The sequence below is a fragment of the Salminus brasiliensis genome, chromosome 15, assembly GCF_030463535.1.
Source record: "Salminus brasiliensis chromosome 15, fSalBra1.hap2, whole genome shotgun sequence".
Lineage (NCBI taxonomy): Eukaryota > Metazoa > Chordata > Actinopteri > Characiformes > Bryconidae > Salminus > Salminus brasiliensis.
In genome coordinates, this window is record NC_132892.1 from 5,518,091 (window position 1) to 5,545,968 (window position 27,878).

At 39.5% G+C, this 27,878-nt stretch overlaps 1 protein-coding gene across 3 annotated transcripts in view; it reads right to left on the bottom strand.

Annotated features, from left to right (window-relative positions):
- Positions 1–27,405, bottom strand: part of LOC140536168 (uncharacterized) — a 56,052-nt gene extending 28,647 nt beyond the window's left edge. Inside the window, exons 1-12 of one of the 3 annotated variants that reach the window (XM_072657848.1) lie at positions 27,342–27,405; positions 11,923–11,982; positions 11,137–11,493; positions 10,358–10,708; positions 7,909–7,998; positions 6,055–6,220; positions 5,246–5,419; positions 2,189–2,362; positions 1,888–2,061; positions 1,635–1,808; positions 1,382–1,555; positions 1,126–1,299 (exon numbers count right to left, since the gene is read on the bottom strand). In XM_072657848.1, coding sequence (XP_072513949.1) covers positions 1,140–1,299; positions 1,382–1,555; positions 1,635–1,808; positions 1,888–2,061; positions 2,189–2,362; positions 5,246–5,419; positions 6,055–6,220; positions 7,909–7,998; positions 10,358–10,708; positions 11,137–11,493; positions 11,923–11,980 — 2,052 coding nt within the window. In that variant the 5' untranslated portion in view covers positions 11,981–11,982; positions 27,342–27,405 and the 3' untranslated portion in view covers positions 1,126–1,139. The remainder of the gene's footprint in view (positions 1–1,125; positions 1,300–1,381; positions 1,556–1,634; positions 1,809–1,887; positions 2,062–2,188; positions 2,363–5,245; positions 5,420–6,054; positions 6,221–7,908; positions 7,999–10,357; positions 10,709–11,136; positions 11,494–11,922; positions 11,983–27,341) is intronic. The other 2 variants (XM_072657849.1, XM_072657850.1) reach the window with 2 other exon arrangements.
- Positions 27,406–27,878: the final 473 nt, after the last annotated feature.

Below are 27,878 nucleotides of genomic sequence, written 5' to 3' on the forward strand. Positions count from 1 at the left end.
TAAATAAGGGTTTTTGGATGGTAAACCCAGTCCTGGATCTGGATATAGAGAGTCCTGGAGCTGGAAACCTTGCAGCCGGAGAGGACTGAACTTCAACATCAGAGCATTCAAAACAATTGGGGCACAGATAAGAATACACATTACACACTGCCCGGGATGTTTTATTTTGAAAACTCTTCTTTTAGAATTGTATTATTGGCATTTTTTTTTTTTTTTTTTTTTTTGCAGTGATCAGAGTATGAATGAAAAAAATGAAAATGAAAATGAATGTTTTCTTTAACTGAGTTATTCAAACCTCTCCTGTGTGGTTACATAGGGTGACAGGTGACATATTTAGTAGCAAACCACCATAAAGGGTGGTTTCTCATTCTCAGGCTCCTTCAATCTCACCAAACACAAAATACATCTTACTAAGAATGTCTGCCATTAAGTAAAGAACTCCTACATCATAAGCATTTCCTAATCCACAGCCCTCTACTCAAAGTGTTATTTATTAAGTGCTACTTACACAGTGTTACTTCACTCGAGGGGTGTGGTTAAAAGGATAATTGTTTAGCACAACTGTTTAGTTAAATACTTATTTATTTACTTATTATTTACTTTACTGGCTGACATTGATAGTAAAACTTATCACTCTCTCCTCGCTGGTTAAACAATAGCAGCAGCGCTGTACAGTTACAAATACGGAGACTCTAAAGCTAGGTTTATTCTTGTCGCAATGCAACTAGCTCGAGGGCGTGTGCTCCAAAAACAATACTAGTGACTTTTTACACGAGTAGTGAATACACTATACACAACACTTATTAAGTGCTTCTCACACTGTGTTACTCGATGTTTGTCTGTCAAACAAAGGTGTGTGGTTAAACATTTAAGGAGAAATTTTTAGCACAACTGTTTAGTTAAATAGTTATTGAAGTAAAAGCCTCTCTTGATAAATGTGTTGGGTTAGCCTTTTTATAAAAATACAGTATATGAAGAGAACTGTGCTAAAATCAGTGGAAAAAAGATGCATCAGCAGCCTCCATTGTTCTGTATGTTCGTCTTGTCTGTGTTCGTCCTACAGTCTTACTTGTTCTGGTTTTGACCTTGTTCCTGTCTAAGTTTCTAAAACTTAGAAACACTAACCTGAGAATCTGCAGTTAATAGTGAGGACTCTTCAGTCCAGCAGAGAGTTTCTCCACTCCTGAATCCTGGAGGTCATTGTTACTGAGGTCCAGTTCTTTCAGGGAGGAGGTTTCTGATTGTAGAACTGACTGCAGAGTCTCACAGGACTGTTCACTGAGTTTACACAGAGCAAGTCTGTAAAGAGAAAGTAATGTTAACATTTTTTAAATGCTGTTTTAATGTTTTAATTGGATTTTAAACAGACAGAAACACTGACCTGAGAATCTGCAGTTTACAGTGAGGACTCTTCAGTCCAGCAGAGAGTTTCTCCACTCCTGAATCCTGCATGTCATTGTTACTGAGGTCCAGCTCTTTCAGGGAGGAGGTTTCTGATTGTAGAACTGACTGCAGAGTCTCACAGGACTGTTCACTGAGTTTACACAGAGCAAGTCTGCAAAGAAGAGTAGGACACCTTACAGAACACTGAAGATATGTTACAGTTAAATGTAAAGAAGTTTTGAAACACTGACCTGAGAATCTGCAGTTTACAGTGAGGACTCTTCAGCCCAGCAGAGAGTTTCTCCACTCCTGAATCCTGCAGGTCATTGTTACTGAGGTCCAGCTCTTTCAGGGAGGAGGTTTTTGATTGTAGAACTGACTGCAGCGTCTCACAGGACTGTTCACTGAGTTTACACAGAGCAAGTCTGCAAAGAAGAATATGACACCTTACAGAACACTGAAGATATGTTACAGTTAAATGTAAAGAAGCTTTGAAACACTGACCTAAGTGTCTCCAGTTTACAGTGAGGACTCTTCAGCCCAGCGGAGAGTTTCTCCACTCCTGAATCCTGCAGGTCATTGTTACTGAGGTCCAGATCTTTCAGGGAGGAGGTTTCTGAGTGTAGAACTAACTGCAGAATCTCACAGGACTGTTCACTGAGCTTACACAGAGCAAATCTGTAAAGAAGTAAATACAACACATTTAAAAAACATTTAGTGGAACATGTTTTAACGAAATATATGAAGTCTGAAAATCTGCAGGTAGGTAGTTTACCTTTAAGGAAAGAAATGACAGAATTCTGACCTGAGTGTCTCCAGTTTACAGTGTGAACTCTTCAGTCCAGCACAGAGCTTCTCCACTCCTGAATCCTGCACACTGTTGTCACTGAGGTCCAGCTCTTTCAGGGAGGAGTTCTCTTTTTGTAAAACTGACTGCAGAGTCTCACAGGACTGTGCATTGACATTGCAGCCAGATAATCTACAGACAGGGATAAATGTGATTACAATTTTAGTACAATATTTGAAATGTCATAAACTCTGTGTATATTTGGAATGACCTGAACAAATTTTAGCCATGTGCTGCACTGGCCCACCACATTCTCTAACGCACACCATTTCAGTCTCTTGAATGTTTATACCAACTGTGCAACTCTTTAACCAAACCAACCAAAGCCATGTAATGAGTTAATGGCACTGAGAGTGGACACATTAAATACTTCTAAAAAGTGTCATTCATTAACACTATAAAAATGTATACTCCACCACTCCTTCACAGTAATGAATCCTAAAGCAGCATTCATCCTATTCAGCGTGCCTATGTGTTTCAGGGAGGAAGAAAACACCACCTACATACCACATGCACCTAACCACCTACATAAAAACTGCCTAACATTTATCCAGGGCCAAAAAGTAGCTTAGCCTTGGCCTAGCCTACTCCTTACCACAAACAATAATAATAATATAAGTACTTATATTATTACTATATTATTATTATAATTATAATACTATATTATATATATATAATTAAACCCTGGTCTGTCACTGGGAGGGCAGTGTTGTTACTGTGGTAATATAACCAATCTCACTTATGGAAAATTGAGATTTCATATAAACCAGCACACTATTTCTATTCTCGATTTTTGCATGTTTCTATGCCATGTGGGTTAGTTGTGAATTTAAGGGCGTAGCTCATCAACTCTCCAGCTCTGTGTCCAGATCTGATCTCCTTTTCCTTTACTGAAGTCTAGTTAGCTGATAGGAGCTACAGTGAGTTATTGTTTAAGTGCCCTTGAGGGTGCAGGGTAGCTCATCTCAGAGAGACTAGATGTGAGAAGTCTCTGTTGACCATATGAGCTTCCTTCCTTGTCTTTAACCCCTTAAAAAGGCAATGGCCTGTTGGAGAGCTGAAAGTTATTACAAACTTCTTTTACCAAATGATTTTGCCCCATTAATTTGTACAGAAGACCATGTAGTTACTGAAAAATACACCTGTGTGTAATAAGCCTTTCTGTGTTAATTATGTTTATATGTTAATCAGAATCAGAATCTCTTTATTTCACCAAGTATGTTACCCATACAAGGAATTTGTCTTGGTGAGAGCAACACGCATGACAAGTAACAAAGAAACACAGAACACAGTCTTAAACTAAAGGAAAATGACACTAAACAATAAATAGGGTAGGGGATAAATTAAAAAAAGTAGAAAGTACTAAAGGTAATAAAGGTAATAAAGAGCTGAAAAATATATTTACAGAAAAGAAAAGGACATCTGTACAGGTGTGAAAAGGACATCTGTACAGGTGTGAACCGTCACCGTGGCTGCCATCCTCGGCGCCATCTTGGAGAAAGACCAAGATGGATTGGAGAAACACTCTTTTGTTTATGCACGGCACAATTACATTGAACCGATAAACTGTACCTTCTTTGTTTACCACTAACCAATGAAATGTCAAAACACTGTACTTCTTCTGCTTGAGAATCTGATCTGTGCTGAACAGAATTTGCTGAAATTTATTGTTTCGGTGAGCTGTGGGCTGTTGACTCCAGTGCAGAGTCTTTTGCTTTTCTCTGCTGTTCACAACTATTCTCTTTTTATTCTTTTCCAGTTTCATGGTTTCTCTCTGAACCCACTATTACCATCCATCCCTCTACAAAGGTGAGACAGAGAAGTGTTGTTTGGTTGGGTATATATATACACACTGTGCCATGGGCCTGGTCAGCGCTGATTACCGCTGGAGATTTTGGGATTGGTTACAGTAATAGATCCACCTGCTCTACTACTGTGCTGGCCAGACCCCCTGCTGGTGGCTGGTGGTACATGCTGCATGCATACAGTTATCACAGGATCAGATCTGGATGATAGAATTTAAATGAATGTCACTGTTGGATTCAGTCAGAGTGAATACCCAGCCCTTGTATTAAATGCTACTATCTACTGTTGTGAGAAAAGCTTCTCAGCTCTCACTGCAGTGAAGACCAAGTACTGTAACAAAATGGATGCTGAGCCAGATCAGTGTTTGAAGCTCACAGTTCTCATCCCTGATATCACATGGCTATGCTTTCTGTGTGTCTAGTTTATCTGACACCAGTTATGCTGGAAATAATTTTCTGTTAATGAAATGATGTTTACTCAGGTTGTCTTTGTTTTATATTAAACTTTATTTGAAGATCTGAAACAATTAAGTGTAACAAATAATGGAGAGAAAGACCAGATTTTGAGCTGACAGGATGACTACAGCAAGTTGAATAATCACAGCAGTGATGATCAGAAAAGCATCTCTGAATGCAGAGCACGCCAAACCTTGAGATGGATGTCAGCCAGCAACTCTACAGTCTGATGAATCTAAATGTCTGCTTAGAAATGTAGAGAGTAGAATCAGAATGTGAGCTTCCAGTTTGCTGGAACATTTTAGAGAACAGCGCAAATACAGATATTTGAACACATTTCACTGATGTCAACATAAACAGTGAGGCTGGCATAAATGAACTAATGTAACTAATGAGTTTTACAACCAGTTAAAAACAATAAAGTGAAGGAAAGTAAGTCAGGTGAACAGAGGGGTAAAGCAGTGTTGGCTAAACAAAGTGCGTTGTCTGCAGCAGGTTAAATGTCCAATAATGTCAAAAATATATTATGACTTATTCCACCTTTTAAAATAAGAAACAATGGAATTAATACAGAAGGAGGTTCATAGGTGTTGAGAAGGTTCATAAATACAATATTAAGTCTATTAAATGTGTCCTGCTGCCTCTTGATAAAATATCACCAGGGTTTCTGCAGGCTGGCATACATTTTCTACAGTGCTGCCACTGAACTGCATTGACTGCATTGAATACTGCAAAAACATATTGTAATTCTGACCTGAGACTCTCCAGTTTACAGCGTGAACTCTTCAGTCCAGCAGAGAGCAGCTCCATCCTCGAACCCTGAAAGTTGTTGTTATGAAGGTCCAGCTCTTTCAGGGAGGAGTTTTCTGTCTGTAGAGCTGCGTTCAAAGTTTCAATGGACTGAACAGTGAGATCACAGCCAGCAAATCTACAGAAGGGGAAAAAATAAATCAGTATTTCATGTAAATTCCATGTATTTCTTGATAATAACTTATAGCCTTGTACTGGACATGGTTTGAGACATCAGCTTGGCTCTTTGTATTGTGTCATCCTTATATGTAATTCAACACTTTAGAATTTCTCAGTTCCTTCTCTGTCTGATATGTGTTGCAAGTTAATCTGGTTAAACTAATGGATTTTGACAGACTGATCTAAATGGACATCTGCAGCTTGGTGTGTACGTACTTCAAGTACATTAATTGTGATCTGTCTGATGGTCACACAGTTTCAAGTCTTCACAGTACTTAGTGATCTTCAGGCTAACATGTAAATGTCTAATTGACATATATAAGTAAGAAGTATTTTTTTTGTTGTTAAATAAATGACTTATGACTTCTTTATTTTTTGCTAAGTTGAGATCTTCATCTATTGACATTGTTTTAAAAGGAAATGTTTCAATAAATAACTAAATATTTAATAGGGTGTCCTAATTTTTTCAGTATTTAGGTAATGTGGATTCTTTTCCTTAGACCACCCACACTTGTTTCACAATGCTGTATTGTCCACAGATCATAATAACACTGTATTCATTTCAGCATTGTAATCTTTATGATAAGAACGCACCGAGCTGTCCGGCAGTTTGAGACAGCTAGGATGAGTCTCCTGTAACCCTCCTCTGATGTGTTGAATTTCTTCATGTCAAACTCTTTGCGTGGATTTTCTGTCTGGAGACGCAGGTAGGTGATGACTGAGCACTGTTTAGGAGAGAGCTCCTTTACTGAGTTTTTATCTGGAATCAGAGAGAGACAGCAGAAGGCATTTCAGATATTGCTTTCATTCAGCAATAGTTTTTCAGTCTGAATATTATTTAAATACATCTTTAAAAATGGGCTCTTTAAAGGTTCTTTAGTAATATAATGTAGAGCCATGAAAGAATCAGGTGAATGTATAAGTTGGTTTGCTGTGTCTAGTTTAATGGGTTCTTTACAACTTGTTGTAGATGGTTCTTTAAAGAACTTTTACAAAATGTTTTTATTTATTAATTAACATTTTCTTCAGTACTATATGAATATTTTTTTCATAATGAATGTGCTTCTGATGTGTTCGGTCTGCGGCTTGTCACTGTAATTAATAAATAATAGTGACAAATAATTAATAGATTTTTATTTTTCTGAAATTGAATACATTTAATTCAGTGGTTTGAAATACAAAAGTTTAATAGATATTAGTTACTGTAGTTTATTAATAGCTCTGTACTCTTTGTTTTATTTCAGAAACTGCTACTATTGTGTGTATGCGTACATATACGCCAATGTACAACAGCAACCACTGGAATGTTTCAAGTCTCTTAATCCAGTAAACAAGTTAAATCCATCTGATGAATTTGTGCTTTCTGACTGGAGTAGTGCTGTGGTCAATATCGCTTTTAACCAGCTCAGTGTGTAAAATCACAACAAACCTATTTATGTTCCATAAAGATTTTAGACATAATAATACTTAGCCTTTACATTAAGTGAGGGTTCTTTAGGTTTTCACATTAAAAACCATAAGACATCTACTCAAACATGTCAGTCTTTTAGGGGAAATTAGGTTTGGAGGCAATCAACTTCTAGTCTATCTAGACTTTCACTTCATTACACTACTCAGTTTTCATTTGTGTTGTAGTGCAAACCAAAGTTTAGACTTATACTTATGACTTATTACACTGCTAATTTTTATTTTAGCAATAGTGCAAATGAAAATGAGTGAAAATGAGCTGATTTATTGTGCTTTCTTGGGTCTGCCACTGCCATCTCTATCAGCAGTGTCTAATGACTGCTGTAATTGTATCCACTCACATCCTCTGTGTTTGCATAGTGGTATTACTTGTATTTCTTAGCAGAGACAGACTTACTGCAAACTTACTTGCAAAACAACTGAGCTTAGGATAATTTTCTTATGTAGCTCCAAAATTATGGAATACTTTTACATTTTACAGAGAGTACAGAGAGTTGTTGTTGTACCGGTGCGCTGTATAATAATAAACCCTTTAGCAGCAGTACTGTAATGCTTACTGCCAACATTTACTGCTGAAGGAAATCTATCTTCACTGCTACGATAAAGATCAGGGTTTGGAGCAGAAAAAGAGATTTTTCTACAGCTGTTCTACACAAATGCAACACAATAAACACTGTCACAGTCTGTGAAGTTAGAGCAGCTGTAGGTAACTGAATTAAAAAAGAGATAATATACACATACTGGTTTCAGCACCAATTACCCATTCCATCACATTACACACATTATTTTTATTACTATTAAGTGTTAGTTCTTCTTATGTGATCATACCGAAATAAAAAGCTGCTCAGACATTAAACTGCCTATTAAACTACACATTGACTGTGCATCCACACATTATTCCCAAAAATGGAGTAATTACGTATTTACAGAAATTAAATGTGAGTAATTAAATGTATTTACAGAAAATAATTATAAACTTACCTCTCAAGATGTAAACTGTAAAGACAATTAAAATAACAGCAAAAACAGAAATGCAGATGATGGCGATCTTCCAACCATGAAAACCTTTTCCTGAAATATAAATCAGATAAAACTAAATAGCAGGTCAAACATCAAAGGACTTACTTACTAGCCCTAACTACCATATATTAAAGATATTATACACACACACACTATTTCATCTCAAAAAATGAATATCATAAAAAATGTAAAATAACTTAAAAAAAGGAAAACTGTCAAGTGATGTATTTAAGGCAATTGAAATAATACAACCTCAAATTATTAGAATATTCCATTTTGAGCTAATTTGCTATTCAAATAGTATAAATACCATGGATCTCTCAGTCTAGTTCAGCACACACAACCAGAGTCATTGAGACTGATCACTTGACAGTTGCCCACAAGGCAATCATCAACTCCCTCCACAAGAAATGCTACCGAAGGTCATTGCTGAAAAGGCTGGCTGTTCACAGAGTGCTGCATCAAAGCATGTTAATGTAAGGTTGTGTGGAAGGGGGAAATGGGCACAAGCAATAAGGAGGACTACAACCTTAATACCAAGCTAATATAATTTTCCAGGGGGAATTAGCACCTGCACACAGTACCAAAACTACTACATTTACGGCATTTAGCAGACGCTCATATCCAGAGCGACTTACAAAAGTGCTTTGCTATTTACTCAAGAAAAACCTTAGCTAGTTGGAATAGACTAATATTTCAAAGATACCTCTAAGCTTAGACATTACTAAACACAAGACAATAAGGTGATCATAGTACTCTGCTATTCGTTCAATGGTGGTTGGTGTGGTGCAACAGATAACACCACTACCCGCCACTGAGCTACCACACCATGTGGGAGACTGGGGTTCGATTCCCGGGCTGGGTGGCTGGGTGACTGTGCTGTGCTACACCAATAAGAGTCCTACTAACTACTACACTGACCCACCTCTGTAATACAAGTAACCTTGTAAGTCGCTCTGGATAAGAGCGTCTGCTAAATGCCATAAATGTAAATGTAAATGTAAATGTAAGTATTCTTGGAAGAGGTGGGTCTTCAGTCAGCGTTTGAAAACAGCAAGCGACTCTGCCGTTCGGACACCCAGAGGAAGTTCTCCACCAGAAAAAAGCCTGGATGCTACTACCAAATTACTTGCTGACCATTATATTACTGTACCTGATTGGCCAGCCAACTCTTTAGACCTGAGAAAGATGAGAAACACCCAACCCAGAAATACAGACGAGCTGAAAGCTACTATCAAAGCATTGCATTGATGCAGTAATTTGTGGTAAAGGAGCCGCAACCAAGTATTGAGTTTATAAACATACTAGTCAAAACATAGACATTTCTTTATGGTACATCTGTTTCTGTTTGATCTGAATGCAATTCTTCTAATTTGAGATACTGAATTTCTGGTTTCCATGTGTAATGAATATAAAATATGACAGTTTACCTTTTTTTACATTTTCATTATATTCTTTTTTAGATGCATTAATATGTTTCTAATGCACAGTCCTTTTGTACTACTGATAAAATAATAATAATAATAATAATAATAATAATAATAAAGAATGATTTCATTGCTTTTACTGTAAACTGTGGGATGTATTTAGTCTAAACCACCCAATTCTTCAATAAAATCTAAAATCCAGCAAAAAAAATCACCTCAGCTCTGAAGTCAGTGAAAGGCAGGTACAAAAATATATTCAAACATAAAGTTTTAAAAAAAAAAGGTTTAAAGGTTACTGCACTAATATGTAATGTGTTAGTCTGAGACAGCTAGTGTTCCCCAATGTAGTCTGAATAAGTCTGATTCTGCATGCTGTTTATATAGCTTCCTTACCTGGACAAAAGCTACTCCTACGCATATTTTTTATTATCCATTGCGGTTGATTTAGTTCCGCTTAGATCTAATCAAAAAGGTACTTTCAGGTTATGTCACACTCATTTAGCTCCACCTTGATACAAATTTGCTTTGGTTGTGTTTTTTTTAAATATTCTGACATCCTCAAAACCTCAGTTGCTCTGGTATATGCATGTCCCTCCAATGGTACATACTGCTGTCTCTGCAATTGGTCCTACAGGCCCTAGGGTATGCTTCACCTTACATTCACTCCAGATCAACACCCACGTGAATCCCCTTGTAAATCTAAAGGTCCAGATTTTATTAAATTGTCACCCTACTCATACTATTGGCTGGGCAACCCTAGCTGTCTCAGCACAAGGCCTGGCTGCATATACACATATTAAATGCTTTTACTCAAATCTTCCATCAGTTCAACATAAAATCATTCCAGATTTTATGTGTAAGGAGTTGAGATGTCTACAGTGCTTGACATTGTTCCACTTACAATAACTATGAAAATGAATGAATGCATTTATTTCAAATGAAATTCTTGAGTAATGATAAACTGAAATTGTGATGTCTCTTACCTTTAACTTCAACGTAAAGAGTAATGTCATCATACCAGTCGAATGATTGAATTAAACATTTATAAGCTCCATCATCAGAAGGTTGGAGTGCTGAGAGTTTCAGTGAAGCATTTCCTTTGTGCAGTTCTTCTTTAAACAGAGCGGTTCTCCCTCTGTACGACTCCTCCTGATCACGGTTTCTGTCTTCATACTCTTCATACAGGTGAACTAGTGTGTCTGTGTCATGGAGTCTAAACCACTCCACCATCATGTCCTCAGCACTGATGCTGGGTTGGACAGAACAGGGCAGAACCAGATCTTCTCCAGCTTCAGCAACAAGGGGGTCAGCTGGACCCACTACTTTCAGTTGTGCTGAAATTAGAAAGCAATAGAAAAAGAATCAAACAGTGTATTTTTGTGTTCTGTTTTTTTTTTTTTTTTCAACATTCTCACAACAACCAGCGCTCAGGGCAGTACTCATACACTCCACTGCACTCTTACCTGATTCATGAGTGGACAGAGTCAAATTAATTGAGAAGCAGTTGATCTCTCAATGCTATAATACACAACAGTGCTGATTAAAAAAACACACTAACCCAATCTCTGTCTGCTACATTTCTATTACATGGTCAAATTCCCAGATGTTACTTGTGATGTGTATTCATGTACTGAACAGAAAAACTGTTGATTAATGTGAGAAGCTAATGTGACAGTAATGCAGCTGCCGTTATTGCTTTTTAAAGTATTTGAGTATTAAATACTTGTAAAGTATTAAGTATTAAAGCGGTTGTTGCTCTTACCATTAACTTTAACACGAAGAGTTATGTCTTCATAAAAGGAGTCAGATTTAATTAAACAATTGTAAGATCCCTCATCAGAAGGTTGGAGTGCTGAGAGTTTCAGTGAGGCATTTCCTTTCTTCAGTTCTTCTTTAAACATAGCTGTTCTCCCTCTGTAAGACTTTATCTGCTTCTCATTTCTGTCTTTAAAATCTTCATACAGATGCACCAGTCTTTCAGTTTCAGTCCAATCTGTTCTAAGCCACTCCACCATCATATCCACAGCACTGATGTTGGGTTGGAGAGAACAGGGCAGAACCAAGTCTTCTCCAGCTTCAACAACAAGAGGAGCAGCTGGACCAACTACTGTAAAGCGTTCTGCAATAAAGAGCAAACAGAAGAGCAAACATTATTAAAACGCTAATAGATCCATTAACCACCTTCTGGATTCTCTGCAGTTCGCCTATAGGGAAATTGATCTCTGAACATTGGACTTTATTCTTGATCACCTCAACCACACCAATGTAATTGGTCTCATCCAGTTACGAGCCTGCTTCCAGACATGTAGTTTTACAGCTGGTCTTCTGAAGCAGTTGAAGCAACACTTACAGCAGTAATTAATTAGTTTTATAATTTAAAAAATACGTAAGACTAAACAGTGGTGTATGCTATGTGCATGGGGGGAAATGTGGCTGTATTAAAGTAACTGAGTTAAGCTGATGAAGTGTTGAGGGAACTGTTAAGGATGTAAAATTAGTCAGACATTATCAGCACTCACTCAGACATTTGCTGCAGGAAAACACTTACCTGATATGGTCTCCATTAAGCCAGAGAGAGTCAGTAGAATCACCCAGAGAAGCTTCATCCCTGAAAGACAGGTCACAAAAACGTCAACATGTTTTATTCGTGTGGCTCTGCACAGCTGTTGAGTATGTTAAGTAATTATCAACTTTGTTCAGTAAGGAAACTTATTTCACAAATACACACACACACAAAGCAAACACACACTACACACATAACACATGTTTAAAAAAGGTTCATGCCAGTAAAGCTCAGCTCACTGGTGGTGTCCAGTCCAGCCCTGGCCACTCTCAATAAACCCTTTAATACTAATACAAATGGTTAATAAGAGACAAACTATCAACCCAGTTTAGGCTTTAAAGTTTCCATTTAAAGTTCTGTCCATTATGAAACTCAGTTCACATGTGGTGATTTTAAGACGTGTTGAAATAGCTGGTAGTCACATATGTACAATTTGTAATAAAACAATCAAATAATAAAATGTTTGGTCACAGTGTCAACATTACCACAATGTACTTGAATAAACGCACTAGTGACTACTTATAAAAGGGTGATTAAATATCACTGAGAAGAAGAAAGCGTTTGTGTTTTGACATGCAGTAAAGCTCCAAATATAAACTAATACTAGTGTCTCCCAGGAAATTACAATATTGGGAAACTGTTTATAATTTTATTCAAAAAGGTAAACTGTCATTTATTTTAGATTCATTAGATGCATTTAGTCTTTTATTGTTTTAATGTTGATACTGTTTGTATACTAAAATGAAATATGTTAATAATATGAGATACTGGATTTCTGACCATATATGCCATATATTACAAATTAACTTTCAAATTAATATTCTAATTTGTTGAGATACCATAGCATTTTTTTTTACTAAACCACTAAAATAATATATAAGTCATTAAATCATGAAGCATGTGGTCAAAAAATAAATATGTGCTCTCTCCTCACCCCCTCTACCCTACTCGTAAAAAGGTTGGCAGATGAATTTGATTCTACTGCCCAGTTGACCAAGCTACTGTAAACCATAGTGAAAATGTGCAGTATAAAGAAAACAGATAAACACATAGTTCCTACAAACACCAAAACAGTATATTCACCATTAATATCTGCGGGTCTCCTGTCTTCTAAGCATAATTACAGATAATAATAATAATTCACAGTAATAATTCACAAATTACAGTTTCAATTAATGTTAACATTACAGTATCTGTCTGTAGCCTCAGCCTGTTCCCCTGCAGCACTTATCTTAAACTAAGAGAATCATACATTGATATATCCTCCAGCAAGATCACGTCAGTTTTTGGGTCACAAAGAAGAGGTGTGTAAGTAGCAAAACAACAGCAATTTTTAGGGTTTTGTGGACACAGCCCAGGAGCTCCACTACTGCCACTCTGGGCCGTGAGGTGGATCTCTTTGAATCCTTGGATTTCCAGGGATCTCCTTGACTCCCCACACATTGGCGGCGTGTTCAGGTTGGCAAGAGTTCCGTTCGTAGTCAAGAGTTCCGTTCGTAGTCTGGTTCCAGAGGCAAACCTGTTGTATGCTTCCTGCTCATGCTTCTAGGCGACCCCGGTTTCAAGCAGTCGCTGCATACTAAGGTTTGGCTTGCCTCATTTTCTGGTCAGGCAGCTGGCTCTCCAGCTACCTCCGTATGTTCACAGAGCACGGCTCTGGATCTAGTGTTCTGTCATAGTCAGGAGTATTCTCAGTGTTATTCTGGAGGCAAGCAAGGTATGTTCTCTTCCTGTTCATGTTCCTCAGTTCTAGGCAGTATCTGCTAGTTCAGGTTAGGTTGGCCTCAGTTCTAGGCAGTATCTGCTAGTTCACATTAGGTTGGCCTCATTTTCTGGTCAGGCAGATGGGTCTCCAGCTACTTCCGTTTTTGCCATGAGAACTTTTGCCATGCGTTGCTGCACTTTGCTTTTCTTAGCCCCTTGTTTTGTATTTTGTTATGTTTTAATAAACATTCTTGCTTTGTTCCATCTCTGCGAGTGTTCATCCCTCCTTGTCTGGCCGTACACACTATGACAATTGGGACATATTGCATCAGGTAAATATTAGGGTCTTGCTAATTTTACATGTGGCTCTTACAAATGTATCAGGATAAACATTTAACATAATTTGGTGAATGTTTATTGGCGAACTACATGTACACAAACCTGCTGTTCAACAAGTTGTTTACTGAAGGGACTAGGCTACAGTACTAGTAAGACATATGTGGTACTTTTTCAGACATTTTCAAACAGTGTTTTATGCACCTGATGTGTCTTGTGTGTTGTAACCTTTTTGAGGGGCTTTATTTGAATATCATTGAGAATAATACCTTAAAATTGTTCAATTTGTGCAAATGTGCGGGTTCCTTGCAAGAAGTGGTCATTTACTGTCCAATATGCCATATAACAGCAATGGATAACACAATTTCACTGTGCAGTGTTGCTTGAATAAACATGGTTTGTGTGGAGGAGCTATCAGGTTCAAGGTACCGCCTACCTGCAGTCCAGTGCCATTTGGGAAACAAGTCAAGTCAAGTGGGTTTTATTGTCATTTCAACTACATACAGAGTACACAGTGAAACGAAACAACGTTCCTCCAGGACCATGGTGCAACATAGACAGTGCATACAAAACACAAGTGCAACACAAACAAGTGCAGACAGACAACACAACACAGTACAGACCAGAGAATTATAAATAATTGCCGGTAGTGTGCAAATTATGCAGTGTGTAAAGAATATTGAGTCCAGTGAGGTAGTAATGTTAGTAGTGCAAATGCTTTGTGCAAAAAAAATGCTTCCCATTTTATCTGGGGTAAATGGTTAGAGAGAGAGAGAGAGAGAGAGTGTGCATGTAACAAAAAAGACATCAGTTCAGAAGTTGAGTTGAGTTGAGAAGTCTGATGGCTTGGGGGAAGAAGCTATTGCAGAGTCTGGTCGTGTTGGACCGGATGCTGCGGTACCTACTTCCTGATGGCAGGAGGGAGAACAGTCTGTGTGAAGGGTGGGTGGAGTCATCCACAATGCTGGTTGCTTTGCGGATGCAGTGGGTGGTGTAAATGTCCATGACGGAGGGGAGAGAGACTCCGATGATCCTCTCAGCTGTCCTCACAATGCGTTGGAGGGTCTTGCGGTCAGAGGCTGTGCAGGTCCCAAACCAGGCAGTGATGCAGCTGCTTAGGATGCTCTCTCTAGGTTCCTCTATAGCTGGTGGGCTGGGCTTTCTTGGCTGTAGAGCTGGTGTTCAGAGACCAGGTGAGGTTCTCAGCTAAGTGGACACCAAGGAACTTGGTGCTCTTAACGATCTCCACAGAGGAGCCGTTGATGTTGAGCGGAGAGTGGTCTTGTCTTGTTTTCCTGAAGTCAACAACCATTTCCTTGGTCTTCTCTACATTCCAGTGAAGGTTGTTGACTGTACACCAGTCTTTCAGCTGCTGCACCTCCTCTATGTATGCTGATTCGTCGCCCTTGCTGATGAGACCCAGCACAGTTGTATCATCGGCGAACTTTATGATGCTGTTAGAACTGTGTTTCGCAGCACAGTCATGAGTCAGCAGGGTGAACAGCAGAGGACTCAGTACACTGCCCTGAGGTGCCCCAGTGTTCATTGTGATGGTGCTGGAGCTGCTGTCCCCGAACCGGACTAACTGGGGCCTCCCTGTCAGGAAGTCCAGGATCCAGTTGCAGAGGGGGGTGTTGAGGCCCAGCAGGCTTAACTTCCTGGTGAGATTCTGTGGGATGATGGTGTTGAATGCAGAACTGAAGTCTATGAACAGCATTCTGACGTAGGTGTCCTTCTTCTCCAGGTGGGTAAGGGACAGATGAAGGGTGGTAGTGATGGCATCGTCCGTGGAACGGTTGGGACGATATGCAAATTGCAGGGGGTCCAATGAAGAGGGCAGTTGGGTCATGATGTTCCTCATGAATAGCCTCTCGAAGCACTTCATGATGATGGGCGTGAGAGCTACAGGACTGTAGTCATTGAGGCAGGACACCGTGGACTTCTTCGGCACGGGGATGATGGTGGTGGTCTTGAGGCACATTGGGACAGTGGAGCTGCGCAGGGAGACGTTGAAGATCTGTCAACTGGTCTGCACACTCTCTGAGCACTCTGCCGGGGATGTTGTCTGGTCCTGCAGCTTTCCGTGGGTTGACTCTGCGCAGAGTTTTCCTCACATCCACTACAGTCAGGCACAACACCTGCTCATCTGGCTTGGGTGTGATCTTACTCACCAACGTGTTGTTCTGTGCCTCAAACTGTGCATAAAAGTCATTCAGGGCATCGGGGAGGAAGGCATCACTGTCACAGGACGGTGGCATTGTCCTGTAGTTTGTGATTTCCTGGATGCCCTGCCACATGCGCCACGTGTCACCCGTGTCTTTGAAGTGGCTGTGGATTCTCTGGGCGTGTGTGTGCTTTGCCTCTCGGATGGCTTGTGACAATTTGGCTCTTGCTTTCCTCAGGGCCGCCTTGTCACCCACTATGAAGGCTGAGTCGCGGGTCCTCAGTAGCGCACGCACCTCAGGAGTCATCCACGGCTTCTGGTTTGGGCGTGTGGTGATGGTCTTGGAGACAGTGACATCATCAATACACTTGCTGATGTAGCCAGTGACTGATGCTGTGTACTCCTCCAAGTTAACAGAGTCGCCTTCAGTTGCAGCCTCCCTGAACATGTCCCATGCAGTGCACTCAAAACAGTCATGAAGGGCAGAAATGGCTCCTGCCGGCCAGGTTTTCACCTGCTTCTGAACTGGTCTGGAGCGTCTGATGAGGGGTGTGTAAGCTGAAGTCAACCACACAGACATGTGGTCCGAGAACGCGAGGTGGGGGCGGGGCTCCGCCCGGTACACGCTGGGGATGTTTGTGTAAACAAGGTTCGCTCCTCTCGTTGCAAAGTCCACATGTTGATGGAATTTAAGGAGGACTGACCTGAGATTTGCATGGTTGAAATCTCCGCGACAATGAACAGTCCGTCTGGATGTTTGGTCTGCAGATCGCTGATGGCCCCGTGCAGTTCCCACAGTGCCTACTTAGCATTAGCATTAGCACTAGCACTAGCTGGTATGGACACGGTGGCTATCATCATGGCGGAGAATTCCCGTACTAAATAAAAAGGTCTGCACTTGACTATGATGAACTCCACCAGCGGAGAGCAGTGCTTGGCGACAGTCACAGCGTTGTTACACCATTCCGTGTTGATGTAAACACACACGCCTCCACTGCGTGTCTTCCTGGACAGAGCCGCGCTCCTATCCGCTCTGAACGAGGCTAGCCCGTCTAGCTGAATGGTGCTGTCTGGAATGTTGTCGCTAAGCCACGATTCCACAAAGACTAAAGCACAGCAGTCTCTGAACTCACGCTGGGTCGTTCGCTGGAGTCGAATTTAGTCCAGTTTATTGTCGAGGGAGCAAACGTTTGCGAGGAATAGCAATGGTATAGCCGGACGGCTAGGGCTAGCTTTTAGTCTCGCGCGAACCCTTTCGCTTTCGCTCGCACCGCTTACGATGACACTTCCGCCGGGCTCCGCCATCAGGAAACACCGGGGACTGCAGGCCTGGGTCTGGTTGCAGGCTGAGCTCTTGTAGCGTCTGCAGAACTTCGGAAGATTGTTTTTAGGCTGATTTTTCAGGGTCTGGCGGTGGTATAATATGTGCACTGGTGTTCCGGTGCACATATTTGCAGAGAAGGACGTAGATATGCACAAACAGTGACACAAAAAGCACCATTTCTCGGACCAAGAGTGGCTGCTGCGTGTTAACACACCGCCGACCGGAATTGGAGGTACTGGCAGGATATTATTTAATAAACAAAACAAGCACTAGGATGACTAAAAAATAAATACAAGACACACAGAAACAGGCCAAACTGGAAAAGCATACACAAGCACTCAAACTACCAAACTAACAGACAGGCCAAGCCAACAAACCATAAACTGGCATGATCACAGGAATATGCACATGCACATATGCACGCACCAGACCAGACAAGGGATGACTGAAATAAAGGGGTACTTATACAGAGGATAGTGGGGAACACCCGGGAGTAACAAGGGGACATGGTTACAAAGTAGACACTGGTGGAAACACTAATAGAAAGGCGTGGCTACGACAAACAAGACACAAACAGAGCCATGTGCTGGGGAGTGTACTTTTGTACTTTTCAACACAAACAAAGGAAGACATGACAACAGAGGCAGGCATGACAGAGTGTAAATGTATGCAGTGCTTAATTTAGTTCTGCGCTTTTAAGAAACGAATACCTTGAAATGAATTTGAGCGAATTCGGTGTACTGGATGAGCCAGTCTAACTCAACAATATCAATGTAAAAAATGAAGAAAGAACAAGGAAAGATTCTCCTTAGAGCTCAGATAGTTGTTTTTTCTTTAGTATTCTCATTTGGTTATGGTAATCACAACGATATTCTGTGATTAGTCAAATGTTAAAATACTAGTACTTTTTTTGGGAGGAAGAAATAAATGTGTGGAGGAAAGATTTCTTTTACTGTTTTGCCTTGGTCATTTGTGGAGTTAAAGTTTCAGGGAGAGCTTTAGCATTAAAACTACGACACAAAAGCTTTAGTGGAAGAAATGAACGGTACTACAGAGCAGCTCGCGGCTCAAAAAGTAAAACACCACCTCTATATTCCAGCTTCAACTACTTTTCAACACATAAATGGTTGGATTTAGTGTGTGTGTGTGTGTGTGAAAAAAGAGAGAGCGAAAGAGAGAGAAAGAGAACAAAAGAAGGAAGGAAGTGTAGGAGTATTTACATATTTATTTACACATTACATATTTCAGCGTAAATAAAATGTAATCTACCATCTGAACTCAACAGTAGCAATGCTATGTTTATCTGGATATATTATCTGGCTCCAAAGTCGTAACTACAACCCTCTGAGGTGACCTTGAAGGCAGCACTACGTCCCGCTTGTGAAGTTGGAATTGTGAGCATGTCACGTTAAAGTGCTTTGTTGTCTGAGCAACATGAAAAATGGCAACTAATATCACGTTAATAGCTAAATAGTCAGTTCGCTATGGATAACGATAAATAAGTTTGTTCTGTGTCACGTCAAGTTTTATTGTCATTCCATCTGAGTACAAGTACACAGTGGAGAAAATGTACATTCCTCATGAATCATCATGGTGCAACATGGAACAGAAACAATACAGTACAAACACATAAATGTGCAAACATGGAATCAGAACAATACAAACCATAAAGAGACAAATTAGATGCAAAGAGATTACAGATTTAAATATTTTATATTTAACCGATTTAACAGATTAAAACTCCTGAGTCACTGAATTGGATCGAGACATCCCTAGCTCTTCATATTTTTTACATTCAAAATGTTACATCAACACACACTAAATAAATGTGCAAAAAAAGGCACACTTCGTTATTGTATCCATTCCAGAACAATGTCTGTCTGTAGCCTCTGTAGTTTCCACTGTGCTCATTTCCCCAAACACATACACACACACACACACACCCCTCAAAAAGCGAGTACTTTTAAAGGTGCAATGTGGAGCATCCTCCATTCAGAGCATAAGAATCAGATCATTGCAAGTGTAAGTTCGCTCAGTCGGAGTAGTTCAGAGTGGAGTATTCAGAGAGAGCTCAGTCAAAACGTGAAGGAAATGCTTTCTCTTCAGGATGCAGGAGAATTATATAGCTACTGTAGTCATTCTTATCAGCATAGTAATTGTGTTTTATTTTAACCATTTAAATGTGGATACATGCTGTCACAAAAACATGTATATCCACAACAGTGACTTTTTAGTTGATATGACAGTTAATGTAAATTGTCATGTAAAACTGTATTCTGTGTTTGAGTATATTGTTTTGCCCATTTATGATGAAATACTGTCTCAATATAGAGAGCGATTACAACCAACAAATGTAGAAAAGCCTAGTTTTAGCTCATTTTACACTCAGCTCTTACAGATTTATCAGAATAAACCTTTGTAATCTGGTGAATTCATGTTTGGTATCAGTAAACTGTATGTACCCAAATCACTATTTACTATTTTATTCATTTTTAGGTTTATCAAAAAAAAAAAAAAGCAGCCGCATAAACTGATTTTGCTGGGTTAGGGTGTAATATTTCTAAACTAGTTTGCTGTATATATTGAATTTCAGTGCTTGAAAGTCTGAAGACATTTCAACACAAGGTCACATGACTCCCCTAACTGAAACCTTCACCTATCCAACCTCTTTCATAATAAGAGCCATTCTTACAAGCAATAACACAGTACTGATATCTGAGCTCAGTCTTTCAGTTGGAAAAGTCCAGCTGTTTGCTGTATTTCTCCACAAATACTCAATGATGATGAGCTCCTTCATCACCTAGTGTGACTATGTAGAGCTAGTTTACATGCAGTCTACTGATCTATCTATACATGCAGAGAAATAAGACATGAATCAGATTAAGAGTATGACTTCTACACACCTATGTGTGTGTATAGGGGGGGCTATATCTGGAAGAGTGTTGAGTTCATGTTTAGAACTGAGAGTGTGTCTGAACTTCATCTACATTTCATTAGAAAAACAAAAACTGCCAGACCACATTCCACACACAGGAGTGGCTACAACCATTAATACTGAGAGGGAGAGGAGAGAGAGAGAGAGAGAGAGAGAGAGAGAGAGAGAGAGAGAGAGAGAGGTTCCTAAATTTCATTATACAGTCATGGTCAGTCTGTGTGGTTAGTAGTGTGGTAAGCAGTGCTGTGTGGTCAGTAGTTTGATTAATAGTACTGTGTGGTCAGTAGTTGGATCTGCAGTACTGTGTGGTCAGTAGTTTGATCTGCAGTGCTGTGTGGTCAGTGGTTTGATCTGCAGTGCTGTGTGGTCAGTGGTTTGATTTGCAGTGCTGTGTGGTCAGTAGTTTGATCTGCAGTGCTGTGTGGTCAGTAGTTTGATCTGCAGTGCTGTGTGGTCAGTAATTTGATCTGCAGAGCTGTGTGGTCAGTAGTTTGATCTGCAGTGCTGTGTGGTCAGTAAAAAAGAGAAAAGTGCTAAACAGAGGAAAGTGAAAGAAGCTCCCTCATCATGTTGAACAGGTTAGGATGATGGCACGCTGCCAACAACAACAACAACACACACAAGCTCCAGCCTGCTGTCGGGTCTCTGATCTGATTCTGGAGAAATAAGAGCCTGACGCTCTCACTCCACCTCCCCAACTTCCTCAGAACCCAGAGAGAGAGAGAGAGAGAGAGAGAGAGAGAGAGAGAGAGTTCCACAGAAACGGGACTAGAACAGACTAGCACTTGTGTGATGTGTTCACATCATGTTCTCATTCTTTGGTTCCACTTCAGGTTCTAGGCTTTCATTCTCATCACAGCATTAATAACTGCTTAGAGTTAGAAGATTATAGGATATAGACATCAACAGCTAAAACTAGCAGCTGCTAGGTGGTCCTATCAGACTTCATCAGGGTCTACTGGATGTCCTGAATTCTTCTTGACTGACTGTTGTTTAACTTCCTGATTGAGCTGACTGAACAACTAATGAGCCAAGCGTCTGATTGGCTGTCTAGATCATCAATCTACCAGAAGAATCACAAACCCTGTTTTCATTAGGCTGCTGTTCCACCAGGTTTGGGCGGTATCCACTTATTTAATACTGGAAAACCATTTCCAAATATTAAAGTGGAAAACTGTAGCCGGACACTATCAAATAAAAAGCTCTGTTAGATCTTCACACCGTCGCCATGCACAGCTTTAAACACATAATTTAATAAATGTTAAACCATCAACCTGAATACTGTTGCTGAACTTAGGAGAGAGGAGCCGGTTAGCTTTAGCTTAGATAGCATGATAACATTCCATTTACCGCTGAACACGTTCAGTTCTGGCTCACTGGAACTCCACTGATGAAGTTAAAGAGTATCCACTAGTAATACTAGTGTAGTACAGTACTACCAGAAAGCAGCACATCTGCAGCTCGTTCATTATCTGAGCTACATCATGTGTTAACAGGTCATGTTATAACCAGTGGAAATGACGGCTATTTCTCTCCATATTATTATTCAATACCTTACAGTGAAGATATTATAATCAGATGTAGCTCATTCCCTCACTCCCTCATTTATTTACATTACCATTTTCTGCAGAGGCAGCAATACAGTCATGATCACCTAAAGCCATGGTTACTTTATTAATTAAACCCAGTCCAGAAGTAAACAGGTTGTATAAAGTGGTCAAATTGGTCAACTACTGACTCTTAATCAGGGTCTTACTGTTTAAACACAGATTCTCCTCTTACACTGCAGGGTTTCCTCATAAAGCAGATCATACTCAACTGTCCTGTCCATCAGAATCAGAACTCTATCAACACTATATCAACACTGTATGACTGATGAAAAATGAAGTGCATACAGTAAATATTCCATTTCCAGCGTACATTTAAAACCAGGTGTTATTTCCTACCTCTATATTTCAGAACACTGTGTGTGAGATTGAAGAAGCAATCCCTTTCTCTCTTGGAGATCAGCGTCTCTTCAGCCGTTTAGAGCTTTACTGTGTTACAGTGTGGTGTGGGGTTTGGACTCAAGTGCAGTTAAAGTTTGTTTTATTATTGTCAAATGAGACAACTCCTTTTGTGGTGTGTGCTTGGTGACTGTTGGGCTTGGACTCCCAACCTTGGTAATGGGAGCCCAGTGTATTTCCACTGGGCCACCACAGCTGTGAGGGGTGGCAGTATAAGCACTGATCGTAAGCAACACAAAAAGGCAGGAAAACAAACAAAGGAAAACCAAACTAAAGACAAATCAAATTCTTTTCTCTTTTTCGCTTTTCTCTTCACAGCTGTTCACTTTTCTCTTTTCTGTTCACAGCTTAAACTTCTCTTTTTTCTTTTTCACTTTTTTTTTTTTTTTTCTCACAGCTGTTCACTTTTCTGTTCCCAGCTTAAACTTCACTTTTCTCTTTTCTCTTCTCAACATAAACCCACTGTTACCGTTCGCCCCTCTACCAAGGTGCGACGGGGAAGTGTGTTTGGCTAGGTGTATTTATACCGTGCCACACAGGTGGGTCTGGTTAGTGTTGATTATCGCTGGGAATTCTGGGGCTTGGAGTTCTTTGCTCCAACCCCACCAGCTTTCCTACTTTGCTGGCTGGGCCCCCTGCTGGCAGCTGGCGGTACATGCTGCCTGCTCACATACTAAGTGTGTGATCTAATGACAGTGGGTGTAGTTCACTGAACAGCGTCACTAAAACAGGTTTGATCTAAATCTCAGTAATGCAGTGGGTAAGACAACCACCCACACACCATCTCACCTACAGTCACACTAACACACACAGACTACAGCGTTCTCTTCAGGACAAGCTAAAGTCTGAACAAGTCTCTACATGGAAAACTCTCCAGAGATCCAGTAGAATCAGAACATATGGAGAACCTCCATTACAGACCTTTCAGGTGCTGTTTGAAAGCTCTTTAGTTCAGCAGGGTAAAATCAGCTGGAAGGGCTTTGTGGTGAAAGTGGATCTAAGCTGCAGTGGACCAGGCTAGAGGTCCATTCGGTACCCACGATCAGTTCTAGATCTAGAAATCCTGTGGTTTTGTTTTGGTGGAATCAAGAGAACCAAAGTGATTTTTCATGTCAGATAGTTCAATGTATTTTATTTTTATTGATATTAGCATGGATCTTGATGGATATTATTTGGTAATATAGACTATTATTGTTATTAATTAGTGTTGATAAATGGATGCAATATTACATACTTTCATCATCATCTGTCATTAAACAATTCTGAATAAATGATAAATAAAGATAATTATTCACAAAAACATGGATGTTTAAAAAGTTAATGTTTATCTACTAATGTTTATTAACATAACTGTGTTTAGAGATATTTAACACACTAAGCCCTACAACGTAGCCCTACTCAAAGCCCCCTTCAGCTATTACATCCAACCCTTGACAGATGTCCAAGTGTCCCGTGTTCTCTTTTCTGAAAACCAAAATATGTTCCCCCTTACTGACCACAGCTAAAGACTTTAACTGTAAGAAGAAGCTACAATCCTTCAAATGAAATCTAATCTGCATATGAAAATCACTCATTAGAAATCAAACCTGAGCCTGACCAGAGTCCAAAGATCAACCACTTTTAGTACTGTGGAGTCAGGTCTCAGCAAGTAATCTGTGTGTGTATGTGAGTGTGAGTGAGAGAGAGAGAGAGAGAGAGAGAGAGAGAGAGAGAGAGAGAGAGAGAGAAAGAGAGAGACAGAGTGAGAGAGGGAGAGTAGTAACTGTGTACACAGTGTTTCTTCTAATTTGTTGGCAGCAGAGGGCGATGTTGATCATGTGATCAGGAGACTGAAAGTGAAAGTAGCTTTAAACTTCCACAAGAAGAGATCAGATATCAGAGCTCTGGATTTCACAGGGTCACTTCATTACTGAACTAAAACTGCTGTGAGAAACTACAGCCCTGAAACTGAGATCATGTGATCATGTAGCTCATGATCATTTTCTCTGTCTTTTATTGATCAAAACACATGGTGTTAAACTGTAGATCTCCAGTCTAAATTTTACTGGAGCACTGGTAACACCCAACCAGCAACACCCAACCGACCACATTGGGTACAAAGCAACAACCAAGCAAACACCTGGCAACAGCCTAGCAAAAAATAAGCAGCTCCATAGCAACCGCCTAGTACCACTGTAGCATGCACCTGAGATACCATAGCAGACACTTAGCAACACCACAGCAACCACTTAGCAACACCCCAACAACCACCTAGCAACCACTTAGCAACACCCCAACAACCACCTAGCAACCACTTAGCAAGACCATAGTAATGACCTCGGATATAAAGCAAACACCTAGCAACATCATAGTGACGTCCTAGCAACACACCTTAAATTATAATTTATTTGTATAGCACTTTTTTGTCACTAAGCAGCTTTACAGTAAAATGATAAGAGATCAACAACTTAAAGAAAGCCTAGAAATTTTAAAAAAGTTTTGGCCAGTTTGACATTTATGAGCGTGAATCACCAGTGTCCATGAGAGTGGCTAGAGGGAGCCAGGAATCGTGAGGAAAGAGGTTAAAACTGATTAACTATCCATCAAGAAATTAAATTAGCAGATGGAAAAAAAAGATTTCTCTAGTGTTCAATGTTGCAAATGGGAGTAATATTTGTGTCCAAGCTACTGAGGCCAGAATATCTTCACTACATCCTTACAGCTTTGTATGTTATTGGTGTGGATTTTAATACTGATGTTAATATTTGCTATATTAATGTCATATAAATGTATGGATTACATATATTTTCATTTTATTATAAATATAGGTATATGTTGGTTTGGTACACATGTAATACTTATGCTCAGTCTGCAGAGAGCTTGACTGAGAGACAGACTGAAGCTGATTCCAGTGTCCTGAGTGTATTACACACACACACAATGCAGAAAACGTTACAAACGTAACTTAGTTACTTAAATCTGTTCAAGCTACTGAGGGACAAATGGGGAGAATGTGTGCTCTTAGTAAACAGTAAAAGCAAACCTTGTTTGAGTGCCATGATTAATTTGTTTCCACAGTCTATTTATGCTCACCTTAGTACAGCTCAGTCTGTAGATCTTCTTGGGTGAATATTTTCTTTGGATGGTTTCTTCTTGTACAAATGCTGCCACTCTCTCACACATCTACCACTCATCACCTGTGTCTTACCTTAATGCCTTTCCTTTAATAATGCCAACCTACAGTAGTGTTACCATACTTCTATCTCCTATGATCACACTGTATGCTCACTTATTCCTAATATGAACTGTTTCACATGAAACCTCAAATGCAAGACATTGATTGCATGAGATTACGTTTGACTGTATGAGTTTGTAATTTGCAGCCTGTGCCCTTTTGTAGTGTGTAGATACTATTTCTCATTAAACTTTGATTACTGTGATTAAATTCAGAATATATACGTCTGCCATATGTTGCCACCCCTCAAAAATGTCTGCCCCCCTCTCGCCCCCCTTCTAATTTTCTAGATCTACCTTGGTCACAGGTAAAGGCGAGTAATGACTTGTGATATGTTGGTAGTGAGATTTAGTATTGTGACAGATAGGCTAATGATGTACAATGATTTATCAATGCGTGTTTGAAATGAGAGCTTTAAATTGGTTAATGTTGGCTCACTGTTCATATGGCATGTATCAGTATGTCATTTCATCAGGTGACAGAAGCAATCCTGCAGGCAGTGGTTTGTTTGTCGCTACATTTGACTTTACAATCAATACATTACAAAATGTATTAATTAACATATCTGAATTCAGTATAGACTAAAAACCTCAAAGCCAGTCCTTGAATAGAGTGGTGTTCTCATCTTGAAGGTTTAATTGTTTAGATGTTCTATCATGAAGTACAGAAATCTAACAATCACAATTTTGTAATTATTGTCTCAGGAACATACTAACAAAAAAAAAAAACTCCCTTAAGGGTGTGTCGGCTACCATATACAGTGACAACCACTGTATTTCAGCATAAATGAGTACATCCCAACAGATTTGTCAGAAAACCTTTAGTTTTCTTTCAGAATCAACCTTTTCTATGAGATACAATACTACATAATACTCCTACAAATGTGGGTTATTGACTGCAAACAAGATGTGTTCATTTGCACACACTAAACATTTTACAATGTTGCAAAAATAAGTACACCCCAATAAAAGTCTTAGGAGCACAGCTAAAGTTTAGACTAATTAACAAGAATTCAATCACAGGTTAGTCTTAATTATTCATTAAGCAGGTGTCCAGCATTTGACTATTAAAGAGCATCTATTAAAGGTCTCCAAAGGCACCACATGGAAGAGAAATGTCACAAGACCTGTGAGAAAATAATTTCTTTACGCAAGAAAGGTGAAGTCTTTCATAAAAGCAAAACGCCTCAGCTTCCATGGGGCCCCCTGTGGACCACTTTAATGTCCCCACCAATGTCAAAATCAAACCTACACCCTTACCTGACAGCCTTCTGTCATATTGTAAATATGAAAGTATAAACGCAAAGCAAACAAGGACTAAAATATGATCATTTTCTTGCTTGGTCTGGACCAGGGGAACCAAACTACACTCTAAACACACCTGAAGGTTTCACTGCTAGTCCGTTCAAACAGTTTTAGTGCAGAAAAGATGAATATCAGAGTAAAACCTTTAAAAAAATTAAAACCGTGGTAAGTAATTAAAACTGGTTGTTATTCCTGCTTCTGCTAATGACAAATATGAGTATAATATTATAATATAAATGTAAGAGATATTGTCTCTAGAGTGTCACACCCATATTTAAAACTCTGTTCGTCTCATGTCTAGTTTCACTATCATTCATCTTGTATTTTCAGTAAATACTCAAATACAATCACACCAAGTATCTCGCATCTGTAAGCATACAGTAATATTCTACATGATCAGTTTAAACAGTTAATTACCTTACTGTGTGAAATCCAGAGCTATGAGATCTGATCTCTTCTCTAATGGCAGCGGTTTAAAGACACTTTCACTTTTGATTCAGTTTCCTGATCACATGATTGATCAATGCCGCCCTCTACTGGCAGCAAATATGAAAACACTGTACTGTTTAGACACAGATTCTCCTTCTCTCAAAATATCTGTGTGTATTGGGGCATTAGAGGAGGACTAATTTTGCATCAACAAATGAGCTTCAGTCTCTAACTGAACACCAGAAGGGTGGACCTACAAGGGAAAGGGTTTCTAATGGCCCTTAAATGCACACAGTGTCTAAAAGCCAGAAACACTACTGTACCTGATACAATCATATCAAATCAAATCAAATCAAATCAAATTTTATTTGTCACATACATAGTCATACACAGTATAACTTGCAGTGAAATGCTTTTATGACAGTTTGCCCACATCAAGCTATACAATAAAGATCTACATTTAAACTTAACTAAACCTTAACTTAATGAAGTAAAGTGCAAAAGTGCAAAAGAAAAAAATAAAAT